At 28.9% G+C, this 11,628-nt stretch overlaps 1 protein-coding gene across 3 annotated transcripts; it reads right to left on the reverse strand.

Annotated features, from left to right (window-relative positions):
• Positions 1–4,119: 4,119 nt before the first annotated feature.
• Positions 4,120–11,621, reverse strand: LOC139514567 (uncharacterized). Of its 3 annotated transcripts, none has more exons than XM_071303954.1 (6): positions 11,528–11,621; positions 9,456–9,517; positions 7,719–8,299; positions 6,490–6,659; positions 5,508–5,604; positions 4,120–4,418 (listed from the first exon to the last, which is right to left on the reverse strand). In XM_071303954.1, exons 3-6 carry the CDS (start codon positions 8,281–8,283, stop codon positions 4,198–4,200), a joined length of 1,053 nt encoding a protein of 350 aa, XP_071160055.1. In that variant the 5' UTR covers positions 8,284–8,299; positions 9,456–9,517; positions 11,528–11,621; the 3' UTR covers positions 4,120–4,197. The 3 variants fall into 3 exon arrangements, with proteins under 3 accessions (XP_071160055.1, XP_071160056.1, XP_071160057.1); XM_071303955.1 differs by having other exon boundaries at positions 11,524–11,607; XM_071303956.1 differs by lacking the exon at positions 9,456–9,517 and having other exon boundaries at positions 11,528–11,608.
• Between the last annotated feature and the right edge of the window lie 7 nt (positions 11,622–11,628).

Genomic DNA, 11,628 nt, shown 5'->3' on the forward strand with positions numbered 1-11,628 from the left:
CCACCATAGAGCAGACAACAGCTGAAGGCCACTAATGGGTGTCTTGCACCCAGAGGAGTCCTTCAGCTGGCCCTTAAACAAATATGTTACTAGTTCAGTGATAATAGACGTCATACATAAAAAAGACCGTTAGTTTTCTCGTTTGAATTGTTTTACATTGTCAATTTCGTGGCCTTTTATAGCTGACGATGCGGTATGGGCTTTGCTCATTGTTGAAGGCCGTACGGTGATCTATAGTTGTTAATTTTCGGTCATTTAGGTCTCTTGTGGACAGTTGTCTCATTGGCAATCATACCACGTCTTCTTTTTTTTAAACTCCAAATTTTACACAAGAAACTAAAATTAAAAATAACTATAATAGGTCCAGAAAACGTTTGTCAGATGCTCAAAAGTTAATATCAGCTTGCTTTCCATTTCTACCAACAACTTTTTCTACGAGTTAATGCCCCTAAATGAATCTTCAAATTACACAAGAAAATTATATACCCTTTTGCTATATCAGCTTAGTGTTGTAAGAAGATCCAAACTGAGTAAAAAAGTTAAGCAACAAATATTTAAATTATATTTTTTATGCCCCACCTACGATAGTAGAGGGGCATTATGTTTTCTGGTCTGTGCGTCCGTTCGTCCGTTCGTCCGTCCGGACGTCTGTCCCGCTCCAGGTTAAAGTTTTTGGTCAAGGTAGTTTTTGATGAAGTTGAAGTCCAATCGACTTCAAACTTTGTACACATGTTCCCTATGATATGATCTTTCTAATTTTAATGCCAAATTAGAGTTTTTACCCCAATTTCAAGGTCCACTGAACATGGAAAATGATAGTGCGAGTGGGGCATTCGTGTACTGAGGACACATTCTTGTTTTTGTATTAAATGTTTCAAAATTTGCTGAAATGAATTTAATAATTGAGTTTCTTTGAGTTAAATTTGCACCTTATTTTATTTCATTTGTTGCAATGATATGTTTATTGTGATGTTTTGAAGTCTAGTTCATTTTGAAATATGAAATTAAAATATATGTTGCTAAACTATTTTACTCAATAAATAACATTTCATAATTATTTAACCTTTTATAATTCTTTGTGATGCATAAAAATATTGGATAGCCTCAATCTTAGAACCTATATAAAAAAGATAAAAAATATTTAGTATGCAAAGGTTTAGTGAGTTAGGTTATGCTCATCTAACCTAAACTTAAACCTAAAAATATGATCCAGTGGTCAGATTGAAGTTTTTGGATTATGCTTGTTTTTACTAACAATACATGTACATGAAACAAGTATGCTACTTTTTGCACATGAAAATACTTGTGATGATGTCATGCAAGTCAATCTTGTAGGTATCATGTAACTTATAAATGATATAAAGAATAGGTTTACATCTATAATACCTTTCATGCATCATGAAACATAGATACTTATATTCTATCATTTCAATGAGTGAAATTTTAATAGAAATATAGGATATTTTACGGCATTTAAGAGACATAATTTTTTAATGATTTTTGTCCAATTCAGTATTGGTAATGGTAATGGATACTGGAAAATATATAGGCATATGAAATGATGAAGCACAAGACGTCAAGTAAGTCAAAGAATATAAAATAACACTTTTCAATGTTAGATCTTTTGGCCTGGCCCAGGTCCGTCCTACAGATAATATTCATTAAAAAAAATCCTATTCTGTTTACAATAACTTTGAAATACCATGTCCCTAGGTTATACATGTTGAAATTCCACCCAAGTTATTTAATTCATTATTCTAAAGTGCACATCCATTTAAAGACATTAGCCTCACCTTAAAACCGATAGATTTACCTGATATGATATGTTAAATGGACCCTTTAGATGACCTCCTCTGATAATATTGTACATCTGTGATCTGAACTCAGCTATAACCAACTGTACAATGCTTTAAAGGTTTAGGTTTTATTCTATGATGTCCCAAGCTATAGTACTTCCATTAGCAAAACAATATGAATGGCAGGACCAATATATGGCCACATAAGCCTTAATTCTTGAAAAATTAGAAATGCTCCATAGAATTAAAATTTCTATTCACTGATCGTGAAGAAAAGCAAAGAACTTATTTAAGTCCTTTCTAGCCATATTAACATCAAACTTTTACTAATAGCACAGACTAAAAACTGACAATATCATTTGAGATAAAGAATGTCATTAAAAATGCTTCAAATTATTGTGTTTTCACTTGTTCTGATATACAAAGTGAGAAGTGAGATTCAGTGCAAAAAATACAAGAAAATAATTCACATGTACAATGTGAATTATTTCTTCTGCTAATAGATGTCCTCATCCTTCTGTAATATTAAACCCCACCACATTCTGAATGTATGTGCCTGTCAGGAGTCTGTAATTCAGTGGTTGTTGTTTGTTGCTGTGTTAATATTTGTTTTTGGTTCAGTTTTTTGTACATTAATTAGGCGGTTAGTTTTCTCGTTTGATTTGTTTTACATTTGTGATTTCGCTACCTTTTATAGTTGACTATGCGATATGAGCTGTGGTCATTGTTGAAGGCCTTATGGGAATCTATAGCTATTAATTAAATTTCTGTGCAATTTGGTCTTTTGTGGAGAGTTAATTGTCTCATTGGCAATCATACCACATCTTCTTTTTATATTAGTTTTTTTCCTAGTGAGAATGACAATAAATGCATCTTAATCAACTTTCATGTAAGATTATCAGAATTTCTGTAGAAGTTTATACTGAATCTTTCAACCAATTAATGTCACCTGACCCTGACCAATTGTCAGGTTAAAGGAGTAGGTAAGGTACAAAAGGATCTATTATCTGGGCCCTAAAATATCAAAACATAGTTAACTTATTCAAGACTTTAAAAATTGTGTCAACTCCAATGTCCTTCACTGGTGCACATATTTGATCTATCAAAGGGCAATAACTCAAACAAAAGGTTTTGGTTACTTTTCAACTTTTTTCGTCCAACAATTACAGAAATGTAGAGATACCATCAATCTCATCTCCATATATATTTTTCTATTTCCAAAGGGCATGACTCCTATATAAATTGTTGATTAGCCGTCTTTATAAAACTCTTCAAACAAATGTCAAAGGTCTTGATGATATAAATCTTTGACATAGATTTCATAAAATTTGAGACTAGAAAAAATAGGTGTTTGAGTGCTTAAAATGCAATGTTTAATATCATTTATATGTCAAAGGGGCATAATTCCTTAAAGAAAGTTGAATAACACCAATTTTTCAACTATTCACAAATATTACTGATAAAGACCTTCAATATTAATTTCATAAACATCCAAACAGAATGTTAGCAAAAGTTTGCTTACAATGCAATTTTCCTTAGAATTGACATGTCTCCTGTAAAAATAATTCATCAGAGTTAATCTTTTTAATATGTCCCAGACAATGGTGATAATAAACCTTAGATATAAATTTTATTACAATCCTACAAGAAATGTAGGAGAAAAAGTATTAACAATGCAGTTTCCCATATAGTTTATATTTCCAAGGGACACAACTCTTTTAGAACTAGTTAATAAGCACAGATTTTCATACAGGTTCAAGGCATTGCTGATATAAGCCTTTAGCATAAATTCTATTACAATCCAACAAGAATTTGTAGGATTTAGAGCACTTACAATGCAATTTTCCATATAATAAAAATGTCCAAGGGGCAAAACTAAAGAAATACAAAATATGTATTATTGATTGGTACTGATTTTCCAAAGATATTGTTCAAGGAGAGCACTTACAAAACCAGACAAACTCCCAGTATTCCTATATCCTTTCACTGTACTTGCCTAGCATTGCTTAGGGACAAACATTCAACAAAAGCACACACTAAATGATGAAAGTAAAAAGAAAGCTTTGTATGAGAAACTGGATTGTATATTTTACACCAATGCAACCTGCCAAACTGTTTTATTTGATGTTTAGTCTTGCATACATCCATAAATTCCCATTCTTTGTTTCTTCATCTAAAAACTTTTTTTTTGTACATATAACTGCCAATTTATTTGTTCCTAGGTGATCAAACAGGTATTAATACAATTCTTAGATGACTATATCCTTTTAAACAGAAAACAAAAATAACATATGTGGTAAAAAGAAAATAAATCTCATGTATACATACATATTCCTTTAATTCATTATTAGTGCAGGGGTTTTCATAAATAATTTATAATTGCATTCACATAATATCATTACTAATCAACTTTATAAAAATCGCTTATTCTTTTGGCAAGAAGAGTATTTTTAAGTTGTGGTGAGACTAAATGTCTGTGTAACATTCTCATTGTTGCTGCTGGACTATGTGACCAAGTCTCTAACACATATTTCATAGGTAATTCTAACTTCCATTTTTTCCACTGTACTACGGTCTCAGTAGATATCCCTACTCTCTCAGCAAACAGTCTCCAATCCGCACCTAAAAATAGAATTGTCTCTAGTTAAATCATGACTATTATATAAATCTGCAACTACCTGATAAACTGTAAATTTAGAAATCATTGAATGCATTTATTGTTGCAATTTTCAAAAATGGACAAAAATGGGAGTTCAATCATTGTGATTTTAGAAAATCTACATATAGATCTATGGTTTATTGATCAAAATGTGAGTTCTTATTATTGCAACACTCACCACATTGCATTATTTGCATTAATAAAAACCTCGCACTAATTGCTGAATTTACAGTAGTTTAAACTGTGAAAATACTTTTACTCAATAGCTATATGTATTATTTTATAAATTAGGCTGTAAGTGCTTTCAATTGAATTGTTTCATATTTTTCATGTCAGGAACTTTTTTAGTAGACTACACAGTATGGGTTTTTCTCATTGTTTTAAAAAGCTGCACGGTTCCCTTTAATTGCTTGCAATTACTTTATTTGAACTTTGTTGGATAGTTGTCTAATTGGCAAACATACTGTATCTCCTTGTTTTTTTTATATCTTTATAATTTAATATAGTGAAAAAGGATACTGAAATATAAACAAGGATACTTAATTTAGGAAAAAAAGGAACACATAAACAAGTATCACTTTAGTCAAAAATAATGATCAAATAGTATTTATTCAGAAATGTTATCAGTATAACATAATATCAGTCCTTTATCTTGGAAGCTACTGAAAAGTGTTAATCTTGACAAGATCATGACTGAGTCTGTAAAAAATCCAAAAAAAAATCCTATAAAAAACTTATACTTCATTGAATATTTAAATGCATGCTTTTCCTATACAAATGAAATCCACTAAAGTAGGTATCTCATGAAAAAATTATAAACCAACAGTACCCATCATTTATTTGACACTGGACACTAAAAAGTCATTAATGATCAATTTACCAAGAATAATGTTATACAAAATCCTAAAAAAATCTGGACTATGGCCAATTCACTCATCACATTATGCAAACATTTTGTTAAACAAACTTAAATGTTATTTATATACAGCCTTTTTCAAATGAATATTTGATACAAAATGTATCAATAAAAATTTCATGTTCAGTTTACTTACCATTTCCTTTACAGAGACTTAGTTCATTGATAATGTATTGCTCAAGGTCTTTGTCTATTTTCTTTATATGTGTTTCTCCTGGTAACTTGTTAATGGGCTGAAATAACGCAAAAACAAACAGATATATTTATATTTTATGGAATAGTTATAATCTAAAAATGAATTTAAAATTATTATAACAGGAAATTCCCAATGAAATTTTTGAACAGTCCAAACAATATTTGTCTAGGTCAATAGCTGTAATTGATAGGCTAATTAATCTGCGTTGTTCATTAAGAAAAAATAATCTGCGTTGTTCATTAAGAAAAAATAATCTGCGTTGTTCATTAAGAAATTAAGGAAAAATGCTATTGTACTTTAAGTTTTAAGTTATTTTAAGAACCTTTTCCACATTTTCTTATTCTCTTTACATAATATATCTCAGATTATGTGACTAACTAGATTGATTATATACTATGTGACAATGGAATGGAGTCTTTCTTTAAAGACTCAGTTTTCTTTCATTTAAATCTGATGTAGAACATTCCTTTTTTGATAGCCCAACCAAAAATTTAAATCATTGAAAGTAAAAGATTTTACATTTTTCACTATGTAAGATTTGTCAAAATAGGATAAGGAATGAGGAAACAAATTTTCTTTATATAAACTGTTGGTTAAGAGATAGTGTCAAGTATTGACTTATGGGTGTTAAATCTAACAGTTTGAGTTTATTAATATTAATACTGAGTAATACTAACTTCTGAGGTTAAAAGATTGTTTACGTATTGACTAAGGTTTAAAGCGTTAATAGTTGAGAGAACTCTGAATTTGTTATTTAGTATTGACTTACCGGTGTTAAATCTAAGGTTTAAAGTTTATTAATATAATACTGAGTAATACTATGGTTTAACTTCTGAGGTTAAAAGATTGTTTAAGTATTGACTAAGGTTTAAGTTGTTAATAGTTGAGAGAACTCTGAATTTGTTCATTAGTATTGACTTACCGGTGTTAAATCTAAGGTTTTAAGTTTTTTGATAATTGACTCAGTATGAGTAATACTAGGTTTGACTTCTGAGGTTGTCACTGTAGTTGAGGTATTGTGGTTGTTAGTTATTTCTTCCTCATTAACACCAAACTGGTCTTTTTCTAGGAAAGTAAACAGCCTACTACCTTCTGAAATAACAAACAGAGTCAACTTTAGGTGATTTTATCTTCAACTTTGTATTCAATTTAGTACTGGTACATGCAACATAATTATAATAAATTAATCATAATTATGTGTAATATAGTCAATCTTAACATATATATGATTATTCTTAAAGATTTAAAAAGACTAGGAACCTATTGCAGGGTAGAGAATTTGCTCATAGCTACATGTAACAAACACATCAAGCATTTAAGAAGTCATTCTTATATATTACAGTACAATTTGTGTAAAACAGTTATTCCATGTAGATTTCTTTGATATTGTATACTTTTTGTAATGTTTAATTTAATGCATAATTTGACACAGCATTATATGATTTACAAATATAATAAGCCTTACAAAACAACTTAAGCCTGGAGATCTATACTTGTGTTGTTTATATTATATATTATAAATATGCACATCAATAAGTTAAAAATTTTAAATAGATTGTGCAAAGAGGAAATCTATCAAATATTACTTCCCTGAAATAAAAATGTATAAACTTTTAGGGGAATGTAACTGTGAACAAGGGAGATAATTACTGTCTAACAAGGAAATTGTGATAGGGAAAAAATCAACAAAATATTTTCTTATATAATTGCATGCAGTTGATTAGTTAAGTTGTTGCAAATATTTCACTTGTATTGATGAAGATGGATTGTACATGTATGTTTCAAACAAAAGGATCAACAATACAACAAATTCTTTGTAAGGCAAGCTGCCTTATATGAAGAGTATTTGAAAATCAACATAAAATAAAATTGAGAGGCATTGAGCTACAATGTACTTTACATGGAGACATTTTACAAATCAGAGCATTTTAGAAAGAAAAAAAAATATATGTAAATAACAATGTCATCCATGAAAGAAACTTTAAATTGTGGTATGTTATCCTTGTTGACACATTAAGATAAATTATGTAATAATGGAGAAAACTATGAAAGATGTACCATGGTTAGAAAAAAAAGGAAATACCAAGATGATTGTCTATGTTTTATATGACCAATATTCTACTAGAAGCAATATATCAAAAGTTAACTTACTTGTTTCATATAACAAAAATCTTGCTCTATTTTGAGCATCAAACAAATTATTGCAGTTTTGAATAGCATCTAGTCCATGCTCATAGTTTATTCTCAGTTCCAACATCTTTGCTAATTCCATATTCAAATGAGTAATTCTGGTTTCTAGTTCCTCTACCCGTGTTTCTATAGAAGCCCTATTTCTAGGATCTTTCCCATGTGTCAAAAACTCAATAAGTTCGGAAATATTTCCTATTGGTAAATCAAGCACATCCATGTTTTGAGTACTAGCACTATATTTGTACCCTTTTGATTTGGAATGTTCAACGATATCAGTTGTTATAAGTCTCAATCTTTCCATTAGTTCCAAATTTGTAGAATTTAAAGATTTGACTTCAGCTTGTAACTCTGAATTGTCTTTGAGTATTTGATCTTGTTTTGATTTGCTAAACAATCCATTTGTATTGCTATTTACTATTTTGGCTGAAGACTCCCTTTTTGTTAATTTAGATGAGGCTGGACGAGATTTATCTCCCCTTTCTCCAGACTCTTTCTTCATAGTTGACTTTTTAGGTTGACTTGCCATGGGACATACTAAGATACTGCAATATATATAACAAATTTCAAGTAATAGTATAGCATATTAAATTACCTGACTATATCGGGATATCGGTATTTAGTCGGAAATTAACATGTACTTGTGATTTGTAACAAACCGGTATTTTAAAAAATAAACAAACAAATACTGAAATGTTCTGGTCGACTTAATTAAATCTATATTTGGGTAAGATGATGCAAGCATACGATTTTTATTGCGTCTTACACTTTGAGAAGCAAATAATCTTTTACTACTTATTAAAATATTGTGTAAAAACATTAATTATAATAAGCTATGAAAGTCAAGTGGCTCGAGCATTTTTCTGAGAAAGTTTTAAAAATTTCAAAGAAACATTTTTACAGTTGTCTAGCTTTCAATAGTCTTCACTATCCTATAGATTAACAACTTTTGGTAATATTTATAATTTAGAATCTTCATTGAAGGTGGAGCACGAATGCACAGTCAGCACTGCTGTCATTAGGGAATTGTGATTAAGTATCTACAGAACAACCATTATTTCTAGTTTATCCTGCACAATGATGATCACTAAAACGCTTAATAGTGCATGGATACAGGCGATCCCCTCTATCTGGTCAATGATGTCATAAAGGCACGCATAATTGTAGAGTTTTTTCCGGTGACAAACTTGAAAGTGGTCTATTGTTTCTTTATTATAATAATAAAATAAATCAATAGTACTAAAATATATATATTACATTAAAAAGTGTCTTTTAAATTCTCTAAATTACAAATTGCAAACTACATAAATTTTGTTTCAAAAATATATTTTTTAAGTTATAACTGCATTCAACTTTAGTGCCAGGTATCAATAATTCAATCATTAAATCTAGAGTGTGATTTGAACAGTTAATGTTTGAAAATACACATTTCCTTAAAAATTCTGTTACAGCATATAAGGATCCAGGAGGGGGGACCTGGACCCACCCTCACTTTTTGTGGGAAAAATTTGTTTGATTATATAGATAATCACTGAAGCATGACTGGATCAGGCCCCTTACATAAAGTTCTGGATCCACCACTGTAAAATTCCCACCAGATACCAAATGGTGTAAATGTTACTTTTTTGTATGTATTATAATATACACAAATTAAAGATACATGTACACACAAAACTTATTTAAACAAAAGCACTTCCTTACCTAAATCAGGCACAAGAAATTAATACTTTAGTCTTTATCTGTATTTTGTCTTTAAAATTATTCTGAAAAAAATTTAAATTCTTGTAAAATTAAAATATTAAATTACCATCATACCACTGTTCAATCTATAAAATCATTTAAATTTATTTGTCATCAGTAAAATGAATAATACCCACTCAAGAATATCTATATTCATAACAAAGAATTTAAATGCCAAAGCTTCAATAATTTAATATAAGTATTCAATTTCAGTATGAAACAAGTATTAATGAAAAGATTATGTATACTGTATTTTTAATAGATTTTAGGCAGGTGTATTTACAAAAATTGCCATGTTGACATGTTAAAATGTAAACATGTAACTTAAATTCAAATAGGAAATTCTATTATCATGACATTTGTTTGAATTGATGATAAAATTAAAACAATTCAGATTAAGGTATCTACAAATGTAAATCTGTTGCAATTTATGGACAAGGGGGGAGAAAAAAAATTACAATAGAAGTTCAACGGTATTGCACTTTTAAATTTAAACGAAACTTAAATATTCTTGATTTGTTTCAAAGTATGTACACCTTAAGAAAGATATTCTGTAGTGTACTGATAAAACACCTTGCTATTTAATCAAGTTCTTAACAATACTTATGAACATGTTAGAAGTATTTAAAACTTAACAAAGAATTATTTACAGACTTCAATCAACAGCAAAAGTGGTTAAGTAAACAAGACAGTTAAGTTCCGTTTAAAGGTAAATGTTATCAGAAAAGGATCTTCCATTTAACTAAATCTTAAACATTCAAATCTTTCCATACAGAATGATAAAATTTCACATCAACATTCACATATATCTGATATAAAGATACAACATTTCTATACAAGTAAACAAAACCGAATATTCTGTAATCAGGTTTATTTGATAAATCACTTTTAACCTGACCCTGATTAGATTTTGAAAGTATAAAATTTAAGACATTTTATGATGACAATGATACTAGGATAGGATTACTTAAGGATCTTTTATAAATTTATCTGTCTCAAACTAAACATTCAAAATGGGTTTGGTTATTTCCATTAGTATCAAAAGCAAAACTTTATTAATAAAATTCATATCAAAATTTTATACCAGTAAATAACAACAAATGTTGTTAGAAATGAAATAAAAGTTGATTGTTATTTATTGAAAGCATTTTTTTTTCACAAGAAAAGGCTATTTACTAAATTACTTCAGGTTGAAACCTATTAAGTAGATTGATTCATAATAATCTCCCAACCCCATCTCATCTCATGAAATTTATTAGTAGTAAATGATTGTAATTATATACTTTTTCCTGATAACTTATAATTAACTCACATGGGAGCATAAATCTTGGTTATTATGGTCTACTTCAACAATATTTATCAAAATATAGCATATATGACACATTTTTCTAAACTTTTTTTAATCAACTACTGCTCAATTTTCATGAAAATAACAGGAAAAATTAATACACACCTTTTCCCTAAAAACTTACATACCATATAAAAAAAACAGAAAGAAATAAACAAAAAATACTGAACAAATACTGAAACACTTAACTTTAGATAAATACTACAGATTATCAGAAGTCTTAAGTAATGAACTTCTGATATAATATATGTTGTATTTCCCAATATTTCATATCATACAAAAAAATATACAATTCCTTGTACAAATACACAGACAAACTTGAAAGTTTATCATTTAATTGGATTAAATATTTTGACTTTAATAAACACCTGTAACATTAATATATTAGTATTGGAATGTTACAGATCTAAATCTCACATTTTGTTGGTCCTTTAAAAACACAAAAATGTATGGTAAAACTATAATTTCTACAAATCTACTTAAAGTGCTGTATTTGGTCAGGTAATCATTTCTTATAAATTCAATGAATAAAAGTCTTGATATAAAATAGTTTTCCATTTTAAAAATTACTATTTAAGTTTATTTATAAAACAAGTTTTTAGCATCCCAAACTTTATTTTTTCTCCCGTTTTATATATTGAACATTATTGTATGATATTTGCAATATAAAATTTGTCATACATACACATTCTTTTCTCATTACTTTGATGTTTTCCCAACAAATGTGACAGCATTTCTATTCAACAGGTGCACGTTGGTAAGGAAGCCAGACATGCGTAGTTGTTG

Source organism: Mytilus edulis, chromosome 3, assembly GCF_963676685.1.
Source record: "Mytilus edulis chromosome 3, xbMytEdul2.2, whole genome shotgun sequence".
NCBI classification, from domain to species: domain Eukaryota; kingdom Metazoa; phylum Mollusca; class Bivalvia; order Mytilida; family Mytilidae; genus Mytilus; species Mytilus edulis.

Coding starts and splice junctions, on each gene's coding strand:
- LOC139514567 (XM_071303954.1), bottom strand. CDS start 8,283: ATGGCAAGTCAACCTAAAAAGTCAACTATGAAGAAAGAGTCTGGAGAA. Junction 6,660..7,718: donor ATTTTTGTTATATGAAACAA/GTAAGTTAACTT, acceptor TTGTTATTTCAG/AAGGTAGTAGGCTGTTTACT. Junction 5,605..6,489: donor AAACCTTAGATTTAACACCG/GTAAGTCAATAC, acceptor GCGTTATTTCAG/CCCATTAACAAGTTACCAGG.